This window comes from Sitophilus oryzae, unplaced genomic scaffold (genome assembly GCF_002938485.1).
Source record: "Sitophilus oryzae breed Bouriz unplaced genomic scaffold, Soryzae_2.0 scaffold_154_pilon_pilon, whole genome shotgun sequence".
NCBI classification, from domain to species: Eukaryota; Metazoa; Arthropoda; class Insecta; order Coleoptera; family Curculionidae; genus Sitophilus; species Sitophilus oryzae.
In genome coordinates, this window is record NW_022146225.1 from 894,421 (window position 1) to 917,234 (window position 22,814).

The 22,814-nt window shown below is 37.5% G+C and overlaps 1 protein-coding gene across 7 annotated transcripts in view; it reads right to left on the reverse strand.

The window, feature by feature from the left end:
* Nucleotides 1–22,814, reverse strand: part of LOC115879012 — a 49,750-nt gene that overhangs the window by 18,006 nt on the left and 8,930 nt on the right. For 6 of the 7 annotated variants that reach the window (XM_030895641.1, XM_030895640.1, XM_030895639.1 and 3 more), the window contains exons 15-25: nt 21,312–22,806; nt 21,139–21,261; nt 18,770–18,895; nt 18,602–18,715; nt 18,420–18,542; nt 18,315–18,362; nt 14,619–14,648; nt 11,223–11,440; nt 10,950–11,118; nt 1,907–9,346; nt 1,799–1,852 (exon numbers count right to left, since the gene is read on the reverse strand). In XM_030895641.1, coding sequence (XP_030751501.1) covers nt 1,799–1,852; nt 1,907–9,346; nt 10,950–11,118; nt 11,223–11,440; nt 14,619–14,648; nt 18,315–18,362; nt 18,420–18,542; nt 18,602–18,715; nt 18,770–18,895; nt 21,139–21,261; nt 21,312–22,806 — 9,940 coding nt within the window. The remainder of the gene's footprint in view (nt 1–1,798; nt 1,853–1,906; nt 9,347–10,949; nt 11,119–11,222; nt 11,441–14,618; nt 14,649–18,314; nt 18,363–18,419; nt 18,543–18,601; nt 18,716–18,769; nt 18,896–21,138; nt 21,262–21,311; nt 22,807–22,814) is intronic. The other variant, XM_030895638.1, reaches the window with a different exon arrangement.

Here is a 22,814-nt window from a genome sequence, read left to right on the forward strand (position 1 = left end):
ACAAAATAGTTCCATGTCCACTAATTAAGCGGAAAATTAAAAGTATTGTTCAAATATTCTTGAACAATACGGGCATTGTGGGCAGGGCAACCATCTTGTTGAAACCAGACATTGTGGAATCTTTCTCCCAATAACTCACGAATTCTAGGCACAATCTGCTGCTGTAACAGGTCCAAATACTTTGCAACAGTTAAATTACCCTCTATAAAAAATAGACCAATCATATGTTCCCCTACAAAACCACTCCAAACATTTAGCTTTTGAGGATATTGCGTGCGTACCTCAAAATATCTGTGCAAATTTTCCCGAGACCAATATCGTACTTGTGTAGGGTTATGACGACTCAATAAATGAAAACTTGATTCGTCGGTGAAAACTATACGCCGAGTAAAGTTTTCTTCTAAATTGGCCTTTTCCATTACAGATTCACAAAACGCCATACGCCGAAATTGGTCTTCATGGAAAATTTCCAGAGTTTTGCGCGCTTTATACGATCGGTATCCATTCTTTTTAAGGACTCTTTTAACCGTGCTAGATGAAGAATCTGTTACCTCAGTAATTTGAATAAATTTTGCATGAGAGCTGTCGCGAGAATCTATGAATTCGTTTTGAAAGAAGAACATTCTCATCACATATCTACCTATTTTTATTTTATCGCATTTTTTCGCTTACTTTTTATCCGGCGGACGGGTATACGCTAATTCGTCCGGTTTTGCCTATGTTACTCCTACGGTGGTCCGGTCTGTATACCTTCAAAATATTATTAAGGTTGCCTACCCCACAGACAAAGATTTTCCTAAATATTTTAATTTTTATGATTTCGCGTCAGTAAATCTTTATTATTTGAAAAAATCTAGGTGGCTGTGTGATATATCTTTTGTTAATTTAACAAAAATTAAAGATTGTGGAGTAAAATACTCAAGGGTAATAAAAAGATACACGTTTAAAACATATTTTAATGCACACTGCATTCACCCACTAATAGAATCATATCAATTTTCTCTGATGCAGGATAAGTTTGCATTTTCGGCAACTTTCTGAGAATTTTTTTTGTTTTAACTGACACAAAATGATAACTAGTTGTTAAAGTTGGACTAATTAGACAGCTATGTTGAAGTAACGTCAGACATATTGCAGCTACCTAGATTTTATCAAATAATAAAGATCTACTCAGATCAAATCATGTAAAGGAAATATTTAGGAAAATCTTTGTTTGAGGGGTAGGCAATCTTAATAGTATTTTGAAGAGATAAGATTAATTTTCCATTGAATATCGGAATAATATACTGAGTGTTCCATTTAAAATAAGAGAGTAACATGCTTTTAAATGTGACCAATGTTCAATATTAATTTTTTCTCACCCTGTATAACATTTTGGATCAAATTTTATTTTGATTTAAAGTACAATAGTTAATTTAACTACATATTAGGCTATAGCGGGTAAATTCCAATTTAGGTAGATTTTATTGCAATTTAAAAATTGTTCTTTATAGATACCTGTCATATACCTTACATTTTAATCATATACTTCTCTTATAAAACTCACCTTTATTTTTTTCCAAGAATCCGAAAATCAATTAATATATAGGGTGTTCCAATACAAAAAACACAACTTTGATATGTAACTTTTTTGGGGGACACCCTGTAGAACTCTCTATATTTTTAAAAAGTGCTCTGAATTAACCTATATATGCTCACAAAATTTCATTTCAATCCAAACTGTCGTTCTCCTTGGAGCCTCCGCGGCGTATGAGAGGCGCCACCCTGTACAATAATATTTTATAATACGGTTAGTTACCTGAAGCTGTATGAGTCGACGCCACACGCGAACTTGGACTCGATCGGCCTTCTCCTAATTATTTAAATCACGTTAAAAAAGAATTAATAAATATTGTATCGAACTCACTTTTGTAAGCACATATGACACAGTCACACCTTTCACAATTACACTCAATCCTATGCGGTACTTCAAAGGGCGGTGGATCCATTTTCTGATCGCCATGGAACGACACGGCTGGCTTGACCGACGACATAGGTTTAGATTGCAATGCCGATACTTGTTGCGTATCGAACTCACTTTTGCCGGCACATATGACACAGTCACACCTTTCACAATTACACTCAATCCTATGCGGTACTTCAAAGGGCGGTGGATCCATTTTCTGATCGCCATGGAACGACACGGCTGGCTTCACCGACGACATAGGTTTAGATTGCAATGCCGCTGCTTGCTGCGCAGACGAAATTTTTGATTGCTTGGCGCTCATTTGCTGTATAGAAGCTGTTGGAACTCCAATATCAGCTGTTGAACATGCGCACACAGGACAGATACAATCCGGATCATGCTGTTCTCTGCTAATTTTTTGCGAAACCTTCGACTTCATCGGTTCCATTGAAACTCCAACATCAGCTGTTTCACACTGACATACAGGACAAGTACAGTCCTGGTCGTGCTGTTCTCTGCTCACTTGTTGCTTTATCGGGACTCCCTGTTCGACAGCTCCCATACCCTTTCTTGTGACCATTTGTTCTTGTGTTAGAACTCCAGTATCAGCCATTTCACATTCACATACAGGACAGGTACACTCCGGGTCATGCTGTTCTCTGCTCACTTGTTGCTTAAGAACCGATTGTTTCGTCGGGACTCCAGTATCAACCATTTCACACTTACATACAGGACAAGTACATTCCTGGTCGTGCTGTTCTCTGCTCACTTGTTGTTTTATCGGGACTCCCTGTTCGACAGTTCCCATACCCTTTCTTTCGACCGTTTGATCTTTTATTGGAACTCCAGTATCATCGCTTTCACACTTACAGACAGGACAGGCGCAGTCGGTAACGTTCTGTGTCACTTGTTGCTTGTAATCGCTTGTAATCTCAACTTCAGCCTCCATACATGCACAGACGGGACAGTCGCAGTCTGGATCGTGCTGCATCTGGTCTACTGACTTCACTTTAGACTGTTTTACTGGCACACTTTGTGAGGACTGAACTTTAGATCCTTTTGTCGTGAATTCGACAGTTGGTTGGTCTGAATCCCATTCTTTACACGTACATCTTGAACATTTGCACGTCGGATTAGTAGACCTGACCTTGGATGTTTTAGAACTCATTTGAGATTGAGTTGGCCTTGTCTGGGCTTGTAACAATGCTATTTTTACTGATGTAAGCCCGGACTGTTTAAGACATGGCGAACATATACAGTCGGGACATTTGCACGTTTCATCATGTTCAACTGACATACACTTATTCAACGACATACCTTTGCAATCGATGCATATACAGGTTTCGCAGGTACAATTTGGTCCCTTATTGCTGTCTCCCCCGCTTTTAGGTTTTTCGCTTTCTATCGCCGCTACTGTTTTTGGTTTAATTTCGTCAACACAGTAGTCACAGATGCAGGCAATACAACTGCATTCTTCTTCATGGTCTGTTTTTGCCGCTGCGGTTTTTGGTTTAGCCATGTCAACACTATCGTCACATTTGCAGGTAGTACAATTGCAATCTGGCGGATGGCCTGTTATTGCCGCTGCGGTCTTTGATTTAGTCTTGCCAAAACAGTCGTCACAGAGGCAAGTAGCACATCTGCATTCTACTGCTGCGGTTTTTGCTCTATTCTTGTCATCACAGTCTTCACAGAGGCAGGTACCACAACTGCAGTCTGTCGCATGGCCTGTTATTGCCGCAGCGGTTTTTGGTTTAGCCTTGTCAGCACAGTGGTCACAGTTGCAGGTAATACAACTGCAGTCTGCTGGATGGCCTGGAGATTTGCTTTCTACCACACCCGATTCTTGTTTTTTAACGAATACGTCTCCGCCGGATCGATAGTCGCATGGATCACAAATGCATTCTTTGCATCGGCATTCCTGCGCGTGCGTAGCCGTTGTGGTGCATTCGGGACAGAGACATTGCGCGCAGAAACAAGTCAGCGCGTGCACCTCAGTTTCAACCAGGGGTATCAGCGCCGACTCAATTCCATCTTGTCCGTCAATACATAGACACTCCGGACAGTCACAGTCTGGCGGGTGTTTACTGGCTTCCTTATACGAAACTTTACTAGGTTTGGCGTCCATGTCTTTCGCATCCGTGAACTGTTCGTCTAGGCATTGACAAACTGGGCAAGCGCAATCGTCCGGATGATCTGGTTGAGATTGAAGTGGCTGAGTTTGTTTTGCATCCGCAAATGTTTCACCGGGACATTGACAGATCGGGCAATCGCAATCATCCGGATGTCCGGTTTTAGACTTTACAGGTTCAATTTCTTCACCGAGACAAGCGCACACTGGACACGCACAATCTTCCGGATGTTCTTCTCCCGGCTTCTGTGCTTCCACTGCTGGTGCTCGTGGTGTCACTTTAGGATCAGCGCACGGGCCGCACTTGCATTCCGGACAGTCGCAATCAGCTATCTCTATTGGTTCCGCTTGGGTTCCGGATACTTTCGGGTCGGCGCACGGCGCACACTGACAGTCGGGACAATCGCAATCGGCCATTTCGAAGTCCGACGGTTTGGGCGTGGTTTTTTTCGGCAACGATGTTTGTCCCGGACAGGCGCACACGGTACAGTCGCAATCGTCGTCACCCGCGCCTGTCGCAGTAGGCGCGGTTTGCGATGCGGATTTCTGCGTTTCGTATCCCTGTTCCGCTTTTATAGCAGAACGAACCTGGCTCTCTGGTTGAGAGGCAGATTTTTTAAGAGGTTTGTTACGCGCTTCCGGACAAGTGCATTCCGGACAATCGCATTCCTCGTCGGCTTGTTGTTTTGGTTCAGTTTTGGGCTTAATGTCCGCACCGGGACATACACAATCCGGACATCTACACTCCTCGTCATGTTCTTCTAACTGTGTCTTTTCCGGAGGCTCCTTTCTTGTCGGCGTTTGGTCGCCCACCGCTCCGGGACAGACGCACTGCGCACAAGTACAATCTTCGTCGACACTCCTTGCTGCGTCTTTGGGCTGGACTGCTGAAGAAGGGACGGGCGGAAGACCCACGGCTGCCTGTTGTAAAGCCGCGATCAGTTGGGCTTCGGCAGCTCGAAGTTTCTTCGTGAGTTCTTCGATGGGACAGGGTTTGCATATGCACGGACCCGTACAGCAACAGTCTTCATCTTTCCGTAAAGACGATTCGGTCTGTGGAGCACGTTTTGCTGTTGCAGTTCCTTCTGGAGCTTTGCCTTTTGTATCGGGACATTCCGCGCATTTACATTGCTCGCAGTCGCAAGATATCGAATTATAGATACTGTCCGACTTCGATAATTTTTCATTGACAGGTTGGCTCTCCTCGTTTGCCTTGGATTCGGACTTAATTTTTGGAGGATTCGGACTAGTCGTGGAAATAGGTATCCTCGATCTGACCTGTTGTTGTTCGGCGGCGGCTTTCTTCGCTTTTTGCGCGTTAGGACACGCACAACTCACCTGGTAAATTTGTTTCTTATCGAAAACCACAGGATATTCTTTGGTTTCGGCTATCTTCTTTATTTTCGGGAGGCACAAACAGTCGACGCATTCGCATTTCGATGGGTGCCGTCTAACTTTGGACCTAAAGTCATCATCGATAATCTCTTGACCCTCGAATCTATATTGGGGAGGACAGGGACTACAAGGATTACACAGGCACCGTATACAAGCACATCCGATGGGATGTCCTCCGTGGGATAAAGCTTGAGGCATTCGCATTTCGGCCTGCCTCCTGGAGGGAGGACAGTCGCAAGATCGAGTGGGATACGACATAGGTCTACGTTGCTCTAGAACATCGCGCGAGCACACTATGCATCTGCAAGGATCGGTACATTGACATTTAAGACAGTCCATCACTCTCGAAGAACGTTTTTTGCGCTGAGTTTTTGTTTTCCTTGCCGGAGGCTGAATTACCGGTCTTTCTTTATCGGAAACCTCCGATACGATCGAAGGTACCTCTCCCACTCTTTTCTCTTTTTGCTTGTCTTTGGCATCTGAGGCAGAAGACGAAGTCGTTGTACTGTCCGTACGAGCAGCAACGATCTCCTTTATTTCTTTCTTTCCTTTCCTGTCTGTTTTATCTTTCTTGTCTTTCCTGTCACTCTTGCGAGAACCTGAATCGGTATGAGAACTCTGGACCGATATAGTTCTACAGCTCGCTTTGCACGAGGCCGAGTCATCTCTGGACGAGGGTTTTTCTTGTAGAGAGATGCTCTTGCTTTTCGAGACCGATTGCGTCGAGATGTGTTGAAAGTTATCTCCGTGTCCGCTAGATCCGGCAGTATCTATTGTTTCGTCAGCTTTAGTGTGAGAATTTTGCACGGAAATCGCTCTACAGCTCGCTTTGCAAGAAGCAGAGTCGTCCCGCGATTTGGGTTTCTTTTGGGCGAAAACAGTTTTGCTTTTTGGAATCGATTGAGTAGAGGCTTCTTCAACGTCGTCGTGTTGGCTGGTGATCGCCACATTTTTATAGTGCGGTTTAAAAGATACATCGGGTTCCCTAGATTCAGTTTTAACTACATCAGCTCTTTGAATAGTCCTATTTTCTGACACTTTGGCTTCCGGAGCTTCGGATTTTTTTACAGAAATATCAGGTAACTTGTTAACTGAACTAATAGTCGCAGCTTTTCGTCCGCAAGGTGCTCTACAAGGTTCTGCTGGTGGGGCTTTTGCGGGAGTTTCCTCTTGGTAATCTTCTGTTAGGATATGCTTCTCCTCTGAAACTTTGGCTACTGGAACGTCGGGTGTTTCCTGTCGAACATCAGGAAGCTTGCTGCCTGAGTGACGATCAGTCCAACGAACCGATGTAACTTTTCCAAAAGACGACTCAGAAGCTCCGGCTGGTGGGATTCTTGCGGGAGTTTCCTCCTGGTAATTTTCTGTTATGATATGCTTCTCTTCTGAAGCTTTGGCTTTTGGAACATCAGGAAGCTTGCTACCGGAGCGACGATCAGTGCTACGAACCGATGCAACTTTACCGCAAGGCGCTCTGCAAGGTCCTGATGGCTGTGGCAGAATTCCCTCGTGTACCTTTTCCATACTCATAGGTATATGTTCGAGTATTTCATCTATTATATAACCCATATCTAGTAACACTAGAAGCTGTTCCTGGGGACTCTTATCGGCTAATTTGGGATAACTTTTTATCAGTTTTTCACTGACAACCATTGATGTTTGACCAGTCCGATCTTGTTCCAAGGATCTCATTAATAGTTTTTCTTCGTTTACAATTGTTTCTGGTTGATCTCCGACCTTATCTTTGTTTCTTGCTTTGTAGCCCATATCTCTAAGTATTCTTTGTTGTTCAGATTTACTTTTACCAACTAATTCTGGATGTTTGGTCAACAGTTCTTCATCTACAGAAATTTCATCAGCTTCTCGGTCTCTACTTCTTACCACTCCAACTTGATCTTTGCTGCTTGCTTTATAGCCCATATCTCTAAGCAATGTTTGTTGTTCAGATTTACTTTTGCCAACTAATTCAGGATGATTGGCCAACAGTTCTTTACTAACAACAATTTCAGCAGGTTCTCGCTCTTTACTTCTTACCACTCCAACTTGATCTTTGCTGCTTGCTTTGTATCCCATATCTCTAAGCAATGTCTGTTGTTCAGATTTACTTTTGCCAACTAATTCTGGATGTTTGGCCAACAGTTCTTTACTAACAACAATTTCAGCAGGTTCTCGCTCTTTACTTCTTACCACTCCAACTTGATCTTTGCTGCTTGCTTTGTATCCCATATTTCTAAGCAAAGCTTGTTGTTCAGATTTACTTTTACCAATCAGTTCTGGATGTTTGGTTAACAGTTCTTCACCAACAATAATTTCATCATCTTCTACCACTGCAACTTGATCTTTGCTGCTTGCTTTGTAGCCCATATCTCTAAGCAAAGTTTGCTGTTCAGATTTACTTTTGCCAACTAACTCTGGATGTTTGGCCAATAGTTCTTTACTAACAGCAATTTCAGCAGTTTCTTGCTCTTTACTTCTTACCACTCCAAGTTGGTCTTTGCTACTTGCTTTGTAACCCATATCTCTAAGCAATGTTTGTTGTTCAGATTTACTTTTACCAACCAATTCTGGATGTTTCGTTAACAGTTCTTCACCAACAATAATCTCATCAGCTTCTCCGTCTTTACTTCCTACCACTCCAACTTGATCTTTGCTGCTTGCTTTATATCCCATATCTCTAAGCAAAGTTTGTTGTTCAGATTTACTTTTGCCAACTAATTCTGGATGTTTGGCCAATAGTTCTTTACTAACAGCAATTTCAGCAGCTTCTCGGTCTCTACTTCCTACCACTCCAACTTGATCTTTGCTGCTTACTTTATAGCCCATATCTCTAAGCAAAGTTTGTTGTTCAGATTTACTTTTTCCAACTAATTCTGGATGTTTGGCCAATAGTTCTTTACTAACAGCAATATCAGCAGCTTCTTGCTCTTTACTTCTTACCACTCCAACTTGGTCTTTGCTGCTTGCTTTGTAGCCCATATCTCTAAGCAACGTTTGTTGTTCAGATTTACTTTTGCCAACCAATTCTGGATGTTTCGTTAACAGTTCTTCGCCAACAATAATCTCATCTCGATCTCTACTTCTTACCACTCCAACTTGGTCTTTGCTGCTTGCTTTGTAGCCCATATCTCTAAGCAACGTTTGTTGTTCAGATTTACTTTTACCAACCAATTCTGGATGTTCCGTTAACAGTTCTTCACCAACAATAATCTCATCTCGATCTCTACTTCTTACCACTCCAACTTGGTCTTTGCTGCTTGCTTTGTAGCCCATATCTCTAAGCAAAGCTTGTTGTTCAGATTTACTTTTGCCAACTAATTCTGGATGTTTAGCCAACATTTCTTCACCAACATAAATTTCAACAGATTTTTGAGCTCCAATTTGTTCTCTGTCAGATATCTTAGGAGATACACGTTCATTTTCGCTCGGTTTGTAGCCATAACCTCGAAGAATATCTTGTTGTTCCTCCTCAGACTTTCCGATTAGTTCAGGATGTTTCTCAATTAAACTTGAATCGACGGCAATTTTCTTTTTCTCTTTATGTCTTAAATCAGATATAAATTTATGTTGCTCTTTCTGAGATTTTCCAGCCAGTTCAGGATATTTTCGAACTATATCTTCGGCAGTGGTGATGGTATCGTCAACTTCCGGTAATGGCGCGTATCCGTAAGACTTCAAAATTTCCAGCTGCTCTTGCTTCGATTTTCCACTTAGTTCCGGATGCTTTTCGAGCATCTCCTTCGACAGGCCACTGGATACAGGGTGTGCATATCCGTGCTCACTCAATATTTTCCTTTGTTCTTCTTTAGATCTGCTAGCGAAATCTGGATCCTTTCTTAAAATCTCTTCTGGATATTGCCGCTTGTCCAGGGCTTCGTCTAGTATTATTAAATTAAAATTAATAGTTAATACTCTAATAGCTAGCAAACCCCAAATGCAAATATTTTCAGGGTTGGTAGATGTCGATAGAAGAAACAAATTTTCTCTTTGCCGCTTTTCATACAAGTCCAAAATTTTTTTAGTTTAGTTTAATTTAATGAAATTTACGAAAATTTAAAAACCTTTCTGCGTTTTCTTTCGTGTAAATTTAATCTACTACCTATGTTGCCATATTATCAAGAAATTGTGTGTTTTAAGTAAAATCTAAAAAACATTGTAAATTTTTTTTTTCGCGAGAAAAAATAAACATAATCGTGTTTTTGGGATCATGATATACTACTCCTAAAAATATTTGCACTTATTTTAGATTCACCCTGTATATGGTTGTATTAGTTTTTAATTATTATCGCAATACCCAATATATAATAAACACAAAATCATTAATGCATAAATTTTGTTTTAAACACTAGATACTCCGAGATAAATAAAGCATTAAAATTGTTAATATACATACAGGGTCGTTTTTATGTATGGAAATGGTTGATTATTAGGTAAAATATAGGAGGTACCACAAAAAGTTAAATACAAAAGTTAAAGGATTTTTAACTATCTATTAGCGAGTAATAAATTTCAGTAGACAGGATCGTTCATAAAGTCGTGCCACATCAAATTTTCATTTTTTTAAATGAAACCCCCTGTATATTAGTAATTCTTCCTTCAATTTTAAATAATAATCGTAATACACAATGTACAATAATAGAAGAATTGAAATGTCAAACGAAAATTTTGTAATTTCCGGCTATACTCTCATTTTATACATCTACTAGCGTGTACCCGCGGTTTAAACGTCAAGCAGTTTAAGAAGAATCGTGATTACTCAATGGTCATATTTAATGAAACACCCTGTATAAATTTTTTTTAAATAAAAAATATTCTAATAATCTAAATTCTAAAAATAATCTTAAAACATGTAAAACAACAAAATAAATTATATGTGTTTAAGAGTTTTTCCGAAAAACTCATCGGTTTTTAAATAAAAAATATTCTAATATTTGAGGGGTGGTTTCACCCTCTTGGAACTGGAATTTCGAAAAATCCCTTCTCATCGAACCTCTACACCCTAGAGTCAATCTGTTTTCCAAAAATCAGCTTTTTACGTCAAGCGCTTTTAGCAGGATCGTGATTAATCAATGACCAGATTTTTCGAAACACCCTGTATACATATACCTCCTATATTTTACCTAATAATCCGTTTCCATACATAAAAGCGACCCTGTATATATATATTTTTTAAAAATACTATCATAATATTTTTTTATTTATTTGGGAGACTCTGTACTTTATGAAGACCTTTATAAATTATAGCTCTAGTAGTCCTTTAATAACTTTAACACTTATAATCATTGTAAATCTAATTAATTACTTATTATGTATAGACACTATACTATAAGTACCAACAGGTAAATGCAACGTCTACTAGCCTAGACGATTACTGACCAGGACAAATTAAAAACACGTAAAAACTCAGCTTTACTAATTTATTTTCTAACTTGTCTAGCTCCCGAACTATCCCGGTTGTTAAGGAAAATCAATATATCCTACCTATTTTCGCTGCACGATCTTGAGCCTCAGTATACTCAGTGCTCTCGCTTATCGTTACGAATTCTGAGTCGGTATCTTCTTTGGCTTCTTCGCTGCCCGACGGTACGCCCATGGTTTTCTCTTGTTCGGTTATGGTTTCCTTGTCGCCAGATGTTGATATTCCAATTTCCTAAACCAAAAAGAAATTTTTCACGGTTATAGAGCGTTTTTCGCTGCGTTCGCGCTGCGCATACTTGCGTTTCTATGGCTAGGGTATTAATAAGGAAAACGTACTTTACATTCACAACATTGACATGATTGATGTTTCTGATCTTTTGATTGACAGCCGCAATCGGTAGTCTTGCGCAGACCTGACTCGGAGGTGCCGATTGTTGTCTCGCCTTCCTTTGTTACAGACGTCACTGCTGACTCAGGTGTCGTCGTGTCTTCAGGTGGAACACCCGTTTGGGATTGCTGCTGTATATCGGTCCCCTTTGTGCCAGACGTGCCACCTGATGACATTTAACCTTTTAATTGCGTTTTTATATCTACAGGGTGATCAATACTATGAATGAAATAGTTGGTAATACACCATGGTAAAAAGAATACAAGGTATGATCGTTAAGGTGCGTATTCATTATCCGAACGAACGAACGAACGAACGAACGAACGAACGAACGAACGAACGAACGAACGAACGAACGAATGAAAGTGCGGTATATTTAGACGGGGACCGAACGCATGCGGCCGTTCGTTCGGTCGTGCGCTCGACCATCCGCTTCGAGTCGGTACATCAAAGGCGTTCGCCTGCGTGCGCTTTCAGATTTAAGGTGCGTATTTATTATCCGAACGAACGAACGAACGAACGAACGAACGAATGAAAGTGCGGTATATTTAGACGGGGACCGAACGCATGCGGCCGTTTGTTCGTTCGTGCGCTCGACCATCCGCTTCGAGTCGGTACATCAAAGGCGTTTAGACGTCATGGTACAAAGAATACAAGGTATGATCGATAGCGGCTCCAATTTCGTTCAGTTCGCGCATACCACCTGTGACGTCACTAGGAAAATAATGAATAAATAAAAAATAAAGAAAGTTGACAGGAGATCTGCAATTTTTGGGGTTATGGTTAAGAATTGTTTATTTTAAGACTTTTTAGTTCGTTTAATTTAATAATTACTAAAACCAGCAGTTCCAAAAATATATTTAAAAATAATAATTATCTATTAACATGGATTTGGACGATAGGTAAGAATACTGAATTTATTTCTATATTCGGTATAAAATTGTTTATTAGGTTTTTAGTTTGCGATGTTTATGGTAAATAATTTTCATTTTCATTGCCTCTGAATTCACATGAGGACAGAGTTGAGGATATCTATGGAAAAGTAACCACAAGAGGAATTGTTACATCATTTAAAAAATATTGGGAAGTTTATTGTTTCCCATCGAAAAGTAGAAAATGCCAATGCAGATGAACGTATTGTAATTGTGATAGAAGTAATTCTAAGGGTGAAGTTTATTATAATTAGTGGAAGTAATACCAAGGGTGAAGTTTATTATAATTAGTGACCTCTGCTTCTTTTTATATGTAGAAGTTTCTGGTTTTGAGAATAAATCGGTTGAACGACACCCAAAATTTAAAGGAAGTATTTGCATACCCAGAATATGCCCATCAAGGATTATATAGCTCAAATTTCCTTTAATGGTAGGCAATTATTCAATGCAAATTAACTTTTTAAGTGACTAAAATATTAAATAGTTTACAATATGGTATATCACTAAAAATATATTACTTTTAGGTACAATTAGGGCCCGATACATTTCAAAAAGTAGAATATTATTTTATATTAAATGAGGTATTGTACTAACAATCAATTTATATTAATAACGGAGATTAAAAAATAACAGAATAAATAGTTCTTTTTCTTATACTACAAAAATAAACTATAGAATACAACAGTATTTAAAAAAAATAAAAAGTGATGTTCCGGCCGAGATTCGAACTCCGGTCTCTCGCTTCCTAGCCCGACTCCTTATGCACTGCTCCATAGTAACTTGCTTAGCGATAATTCAATGACGGTATATAAACAAAAAAAAAACAGGTTTATAACAATATCTTGACGATTTGAACTGGCGCGCGAATGAAGAAATGCGTGCGGTCTTCTCGTGCGGTTCTATCGTGCGGTCCCCGTCCATACCACTAGCGAACATTCGTTCGTTCGTTCGTGCGGATAATGAATACGCACCTTTAGCGGCTCCAATTTCGTTCAGTTCACGCATACCACCTGTGACGTCACTAGAAAAATAATGAATAAATAAAAAATAAAGAAAGTTGACAGGAGATCTGCATTTTTTGTATTTTTTTAGGGTTATGGTTAAGAATTGTTTATTTTTTCTGACTTTTTAGTTCGTTTAATTTAATAATTACTAAAACCAGCAGTTCCAAAAATATATTTAAAAATAAAAGACAAAAATCCAAAATATTAATTATCTATTAACATGGATTTGGACGATACCTAATAGTTATAAGAATACTAAATTTATTTCTATATTCGGTATAAAATTGTTTATTAGGTTTTTAGTTTGCGCTTTATGGGGACAGAGATGAGTATATCTATGGAAAAGTAACCACAAGAGGAATTGTTACATCATTTAAAAAATGTTGGGAAGTTGATTGTTTCCCATCGAAAAGTAGAAAATGCCAATGCAGATGAATGTATTGTAATTGTAATAGAAGTAATTCCAAGGGTGAAATTTATTATAATTAGTGGAAGTAATTCCAAGGGTGAAGTTTATTATAATTAGTGACCTGTGCTTCTTTTTATATGTAGATGTTTCAGGTTTTGAGAACAAATCGGTTGAACAAAACCGGAATATGCCCATCAAGGATTATAGCTCAAATTTCCTTTAATGGTAGGCAATTATTCAATACAAATTAACTTTTTAAGTGACTGAAATATTAAATAGTTTACAATATGGTATATCGCTGTAAAAATATATTACTTTTAGGTACAATTAGGGCCCGATACATTTCAAAAAGTAGAATATTATTTCATATTAAATGAGGTATTGTACCAACAATCAATTTATACTAATACCGGAGATTAAAAAATAACAGACTTTACAAGCTTGCAGTAGTGTGTGTAGCCACCTTTAGTTTGTGCAGTTCAAAAAATTGGCTTGAGTAAAATCTGTCTCGTCTTGATTTGTAACGTTAGCGTTACTACGGTTTTAGATAGTTGAGGCATCTGTCTTGGTTAATATGGTTAGGGGTTAGTGGTTTCAGAAATATTTATATACTTTACCAAGCCGAAAACAAATGAGAAATGTCTAAACGAGGTTACGCTTGTGTCTTCTTTTTAGGTCAGACAAATAGCACTAACTACGAAAAAATAAGTAAATAGTTTGCTCAAATTGTCTTAGAGTCTAAACGACCCCTTGCACTTTCTTCTGTTCTTGTATAATATAAACGAGACATTATTCCTTATTTCTTACTGCTGAAATCAACACAAAAAATACCGAAATATTTATACCTTGTGCTTCAAAAGCATCTTTGTATCCTCCGTAACCATCGTGACTTTCTGTTGTTACCTCGTTTGCAATATTAAACAAATAAAATAGAAAAATACGAGGCAAAATACTTTAATCACAATGGTCGAAAATCAGAAAATATTTTAGTTTACTTACCTCCGATACCTCCCGTCCTTACATCCTCGGCTGAAATATTAAATAAATATAATAGCAAAATACTTTAAAGACAATAGCCGATAATGGGAATTATTATAGTTTACTTACGGCGCACATTGGTTCAGATTCAAAAAAATCGACGCATAGGGGTCAAGAAAAAAATTTCGAAAATTTCAACAATGATATTATTTTCAACAGATGATGGGTCCATTTATTCAAATTTATCACAATCCACTTTTTAATCGTAATAAAAAAGCGTACAGGAATGTTTTTTTTTTCGTTAGATTTTGTAGTTTAAATATATCAATTATTTGTTGATAAGGGTTTAGTGTTGCTAATATATTTTGGTTCTTAGTTCAGAGACTTAGAAATAAATTAAATTATAATGGGTTTTGAAGACCAAGGTAAGTACTTTTTAAGAGAATTTTATTAACTTAAATATTTTTTTATGAAGCTAGTAGTTACCACAAACATAGCAGAGCGTTTTTTTTGGAAAAAAATAAACTTTAAAATTGCGTATCTTGAAAACTCCGCAGATCTCCGCTTCTGTATTTTATAATTTTTAAAAGGTATTATACCAAGTTTAATTTACCACAAGTATCTTACCCCAAGAGACCCCGAGGTAGATGATATATAAATTAGAATTTTAAGTTGACCAGTAGTCTGATTTTTGTTCCATGGATAATTTCTTAAATTATTATACTAATATTTTTTGAGTAACTCTGGAGTGGTAAAAGTGTAACTATAGAGACTCACATGTTCCTCCCGTACTCTATTCCTTTTATTTTTAGGAACAATAAGCCGCAGATCAATATGTGAGAGGTTTTTAAAAATTGATTTTAATAATAGGTCAGAAGCGGATATTATTGATGAAATTATTTAATTTTTGTGTGAGAATAATATTCCTAACATATTATCGAAAAAAAAGCAAATTGAAAATTTTGTTTATAACTGGTCAGAAAAGTGGAGGAAATGTAATTATACTTGGAGCAGTTTTATTTCCAACAATTGTCTCTGGCTGAATAAAAATTTACTTCAAATGGAAGATTTTTTTTCTTCAAGAAGATTTTTTTTTCAGAGTTGTCCAAGTCCTAAAAAAATAAAGAGACCAAAGGTATATATTGCCAAGGAATTAATTTATAATATCTTATAGCTTTTAATTAATGGCAAAGATTAAAAACGAATTTATTTCTAGAAATGAGAGATTCTTACACTTCGGAAGTTCTGGCATATGCTACAGTTTCTAATTTAAGGAAGGAACATAAAAATGAGACGGCAAAAGCAGTCCAACTAGGCTTTGAATTTCCAGAGAAAGTAGTCGCCACTAAAAATAGGTGAAGATTTACCCGCAGATGATACTTATATGGCAACAGAATATTATTGTCAATCAGATAGTGAAGAGGAACTAGAAGAAAGTGGTTGTGAATCATGTCATGAAGAAAATGAGTTTGAAGACTCCATTTAACGCATATTGCAATTTGTTTTTTTTTCTTTAATTTAGACCAGATGGGTATTAATCTAAAGGGTATATTAACCTTTTTTTGACTAGGTTCGAAGCATTTTTCAAACCTTTTTAAAAACCATAATTTTTGAATAAAATTCATAGAAAATCCCACTTTTTTAATATTTTTATGCTAAACAAACATAGTCTAAAATATATTTTGTTTATTCCTTGGACTATCTTTGTCAAGTTAATAAATCCGCCATTAAACCTAATAAGTCTAGAATTTGTAATAAAATTAAAAATATCCTATAGGCCACTTTTTGGCAATCTGAATCACTGTGCGGCGCGGGCGTTTCCCTGTAATTACAGTTACCATTTCTACCCTTGGATCCCCTAAAATATAAAATATAAATCGTTAATACCTTTGAATAAGAAGACTAAGGAAGGAGCATATCAAAAATCTTAGGTACACCGCGATAGGCCTCAAATATGGCCGACTTAAATTCCGGTTTATCAGTGTCGTTCTAATTTTATTTAAAAAATGTAAAACTATGATGTAGGGTTGACGTGGGGTAGACTCAATAATTTGTTGTTTTATTTTACGTTGTGAATAAATGTTGGTAGTTATTAAAATTGTTATAAAAATATATAATTCTAATAAAAATAGATAAGTTATAATAAGTATTTATTAACACAAGCATCCGATACGCTACTGAAGCAGGTAAGTCAAATTAACGTATCTAAATTCTTTGACATCTAATCTTTGACAAGTAATAAATAAAAGCTAAAATGCAAGAAAAATATATAATTTAGTTAATTTAAGTGAATTTCATAAATGATCGGTTTACGTATGTATATTATATAGTCACTTACTAGCGAAAAGTTGTTTAGAGTCTTTTCGATAAATCGCGATAGTGCTCTGTTAATTTGTTCTGCCAATACTTCATCTAGATTTACTACCTTATACATCAGTAGTAGAATAAATAATAAATAACATAAAATAAGTCCGTAAAGACTGACAAATCCACAAAATTTCAAATCAAATTCAAATGTGTCAAATGAATCGTCAAACAGAACTGTCAAGGATCCCCACCCTAGAGAGCTTTTATGGTGGCTTTTCCGCCCACCATGCATGAATACATGGATAGCATTATGCTCCTTCCTTAGTCTTCTTATTCAAAGGTAAACACAAAAAAAAAGCAACACGATAAGAGCACTGAGTCGTTTAGATTAAGTGCTCCTTGGACCTAGTGCCTGTTAAAACAAATACAACACAATATAGAATGTGCAACCATCGTTTAATGTCACGTCATATAATTGTGGAACTCCTAGATCAACGCTATAAGTTTAGCATTAAAAAATATGTTTCCAACATCACGATATGCCATTTTCAAACCTTCCTTACTGCACTTATGAAACTTCCAATAGGTTTGTCTTTCTAGAGGACCTTACTTTGTGCATGCGCATTAAAATTTGCACGTATTTCCACAGTAATCACAATTTTATACGGTCTAGAAAGTACAAATTATACATTGTTATGGAAACAAACTTTTCATTGTCATCATATTGTAATAATCTTATTTCCATTGTGTAACGAGGCATTTTTGTGCGTTTTTTATTTTAAAAATTGTATTAATTACTCTTTTATTGACCGCTTTTATATAGCCAAGGATGCGAGTGTGTTCAGTGAGAAGTTAATTTTAAGTTTGTGCAATTATATTTCTATTTTTTCTTTCGTTGAACTTTCTAAAGACTCGTAAAAAGGAGTCGAAAGTGTTTGGTGTGTGGAAGTTCTAATATAAAGGTCCCCGAATTATCTTTTCATAGGCAAGTAAAGTATTCAGTTGTTCGTTTATTTATATTAAACCACGTGCATACTTTCTGGTTAGATTTCCTAAGAATATTGATATTCGTAGGAAGTGGCTAAATGTAATTTTTATATAATTTAATTTTTGTGACAGTAAACTTCAATATCAAGTTCAAATATATGCGTTTTACAAATTAAATTTTTAAAATTTCAAATTTGGCGCGTGGACGATAGGTCCTCGACAAGGATAGATGGAGTAGAAGCACCGCGTATGCAACAAAAAAATAAGATAAATGGAAGTCGTTGATATGTTTGCGACAGTTTTCATAATGATTTACTTATCCGCGTAAGTATATATTATGATCTAGGTATTTGACAAATAATGATGACGTGGCGGGGAGTGATGACTGAACAGTCTTTTACAAACAACTAAAATATATATCACCTGGGTCGTAAGAATATCCAGTTCTACCACCGTCTTCACTAACGTACACTGTAACAAGGAAAATAGATAATAAAGCAGTAGAAGGAAAAGAATGAAAAAAATTACTTTCCGCTCCTGGTGGCAAGGCTTGAACATCCGAAAACATCACTGCTTCGTCGTCGGAAACCAGGTGCTCAGCAGCCCAAACTTCAGCACTATATACTTCTACTCCTGTCGTTGTAGGAGGACCTTAAAACACAGGGAAAATATATAAGATTTATTAGAACTAAAATAAGGTAATAATGTACTGTCTGACTCTGCCGCGCGTTCGGACCCCATTGCTGCTTCTTCAATTTCGCTTGATTCTTCCTGTTCAGCAGATTTACTAGTTGGAACACCGTCGACATTTGGAACGGACATACCTAAAGGAAGCGCGTATTATTATTTAATTTATACGAAAAGTGTTATCAGTATGCCTCCAGAAGTGTGCCCCTCAATTGCTACATGTTCATCATCCGACACCATTGGTTCTTTGGATGATACTGTCTGTGCTGCAGTCTTGCTCAATTCGGCACTTTTAACAGCTAGCCTGCTAGCAGCATCTGGGTAAAATATAAATAACTGATAATAAAGAACAAACTTTGGTTACGAAGGTTGTCTTTTATAGTTTACATATACCGTATGATTATTATATTATTAAAATTAACTGTCATCTTTCAGTAGCGCAAAAAGTACGGCAGATACAGTAAAAAGTTAAATACAAAAGTTATAGGATTTTTAAAGATCTATTAGCGAGTAATAAATTTAAGTATACAGGGTCGTTCATAAAGCCGTGGCACATCAAAGTTTTATTTTTTTAAATAGAACCCCCTGTATATTATTACGTATTTCAATTCTTGAGAGACAGGAAATTGTAGAGAGAAACAAGCCCTATAACATAGGATACAACATTTTAATGAACAGTGCTTATCATAAAATCATTAAAATGACAAATATACGAAATAAAATAAATGTACTGATTTCTTTCGAAAATCGACATCTATGAAACTATGAACCCCTCCTGGACACAAACGGTACATTGTGAGACAGGAAATTGTAGAGAGAAACAAGCCCTATAACATAGGATACAACATTTTAATGAACAGTGCTTATCATAAAATCATTAAAATGAAAAATATACGAAATGAAATAAATGTACTGATTTCTTTCGAAAATCGACATCTATGAAAATATGAACCCTTCCTGGACACAAACGGTACATTGTGAGACAGGAAATTGTAGAGAGAAACAAGGGCTATAACATAGGATACAACATTTTAATGAACAGTGCTTATCATAAAATTATTAAAATGAAAAATATACGAAATAAAATAAATGTACTGATTTCTTTCGAAAACCGACAACTATGAAAATATGAACCCTTCCTGGACACAAACGGTACATTGTGAGACAGAAAATTGTAGAGAGAAACAAGGGCTATAACATAGGATACAACATTTTAATGAACAGTGCTTTCCATAAAATCAATAAAATGAAAAATATACGAAATAAAATAAATGTACTGATTTCTTTCGAAAATCGACAACTATGAAAATATGAACCCTTCCTGGACACAAACGGTACATTGTGAGACAGGAAATTGTAGAGAGAAACAAGCCCTATAACATAGGATACAACATTTTAATGAACAGTGCTTTCCATAAAATCAATAAAATGAAAAATAGACGAAATAAAATAAATGTACCGATTCCTTTCGAAAATCGACAACTATGAAAATATGAACCCTTCCTGGTCACAAACGGTACATTGTGAGACAGGAAATTGTAGAGAGAAAGCCCTATAACATAGGATACAACATTTTAATGAACAGTGCTTTCCATAAAATCAATAAAATGAAAAATATACGAAATAAAATAAATGTACCGATTCCTTTCGAAAATCGACAACTATGAAAATATGAACCCTTCCTGGTCACAAACGGTACATTGTGAGACAGGAAATTGTAGAGAGAAAGCCCTATAACATAGGATACAACATTTTAATGAACAGTGCTTTCCATAAAATCAATAAAATGAAAAATATACGAAATAATATACATGTTCTGATCTCTTTCGAAAATCGACATCTATGAAACTATGAACCCTTCCTGGACACAAACGGTACATTGTGAGACAGGAAATTGTCGGGTGAAACAAGCCTTATAACATAGGATACAACATTTTAATGAACAGTGCTTTCCATAAAATCAATAAAATGAAAAATATACGAAATAATATACATGTTCTGGTTTCTTTCGAAAATCGACATCTATGAAACTATGAACCCTTCCTGGACACAAACGGTACATTGTGAGACAGGAAATTGTAGAGAGAAATAAGCCCTATAACATAGGATACAACATTTTAAGTATTACAGTTTCGTCAGAATGGCATCGTTAAATGAAACTGAACATATCGAAATTAATTAAATCAAATTCTTTAAGTGATATTTTCAAAGGTCAATAACTCGGAAACGGTTGGTTTCAGGTACATTGTGTGTATTTCGATTTTTGCTTAGAATTGAAGGAAGAACCAAAATATGCAATAATATGCAGGGGGTTCCGTTTAAAAAAAAATGAAACTTTGATGTGCCACGACTTTATGACCGATCCTGTATACTTAAATTTATTACGCGCTAATAGATATTTATAAACCCTATAACTTTTATGTTTAACTTTTTGCGGTACCTCCTATATTTTACCTAATAATCGATCGTTTCCATACATAACAGCGACCCTGTATAAAAGACAACCCTCGTACATCTGATCAAAATACAAAAACATCGTGATGAAAAAAGAAAGCCTTACATTTAGACGTTACTGACGCTACTGGAGTAGCCCTGCAAGAATGTTTCAAGCCACGCGAAGATTCTAACTCCCCTGTTGCCGAACTTCCCGTATATGGCGTCTCCATTTCCGGACCTGAAGGACCTACATCTTTTTTAGAAACAACTTTCGCCCACAATAATTTAAAATACTACCTGATATTCGACTGGAGTCGACAGGGAACATTGATTGAATTTTCTGCTGTTCCTCTCCCCTGACCATAACTCTAGGTATAGCTGATTCTGGTAGCCCTGCATTCCTACCGTATATTTCTGCCTCAAGTGCGTCTTCCCGAGGTATATCCTGGGGTTGGTCTGTGTAATCGACCATCTGGGTTTCTACGACAATGTTGCCGCTTGGGGTGTAAGTCAAGGTGGTCTCCACAGCTCCCTCCGGACCTTCAGTAATGACCTCCAAGTTTCCTGACGTGGTTACAGCTGTAGTAAGATGTAGAGTAGACACCGGTTTTTCCTGAGCGTAAACTTTTGTTTCGACTTCGTACGGAAACGGACCACCTGTTCTCTCTTCCGAAAATGGTACTCTTCCTTCTGTAGTCGAGAGTTTTTCTGGTTCTTCGTGTTCTATCGCATGCTCCGGTCTCTCTGGCTCTGATTCGTATTCTGGTATTGCCGGTTCGCGATCTTCAAAATCAGGAGAAGCTTCTCTTGAACCTTTGAATGCTTTCTTTGGTACTTGTTCTCCAGCAGTAGCCTCATCGAGTCCACCTCTAGTCGGTTCAGCTTTAATTCCAACTTGGTCACTTGGCTGTTTAGTTACCGAAGTTTTTCTTGGACTCGGTGGAGCTTTGTCGTGTGCTACTTCTGGATAGCCAAGAGCAGCAATGTCCAGTTCACTTAAAGTTGGTTTAGTGTCCATTACGTCCTGTTTTCGAGGCTGTGATTCTTTTGATCTTTTTGGACTTTCTGATTTCATAAAATCCTCCACTCCTTCGACGCCTTTTCTTTCGTATGTTTCTTCCTCGCCAATCGGCGATATTTCTGAGGCTTTTTTCGGACTCCCAATCTTCGTACCATCTTCCATTTCTTCTTCGAGTGCCTCGTCGTGGGGTTCTTTACTGTGACGCGACATTTCTGAAGCTTTTTTCGGGCTCCCAATCTTTGCACCATCTTCCATTCCTTCTTCGAGTGCCTCTTCGTGGGGTTCTTTACTGTGTCGCGACATTTGTGAAGATCTTTTCGGACTCTCGACCTTAGCACCAGGCTCTATTCCTCCTACGGATGGTTTGTTAGCTGAATCTGCACTACTCCGCGACATTTTTGATGTTTTTTTCGGGCTCCCGATCTTCGCACCAGCCTCTGCTTCTTCTTCGGGTGTACCTTCGTAAGGTTTTTCAGCTAAATCTTCATCATGCGTTCCTCCAATTTGATCTTCATCCTTATGAGGTTCTTCCTCATCGCGGGCTAGTGCACCACCCTCTTCTTTTGGTTCTTGTTCTTCTTCAACTGTCGATGTTAGCTTGTCTTCAGATAAACGGTGATGTTCTTTTTCTCCCGCACCTACATCTTCTAAAGACTGGACTTCTTTTTCCGATTTTGTAACTCCTGGCACTTCGGGAACTGATTCTTTTTCAACCTTATCGACACTTTTTGTCGGTTTTTCCATAGGCGTTTCTTGGGTCCCTCTTGACTCCTAAAATA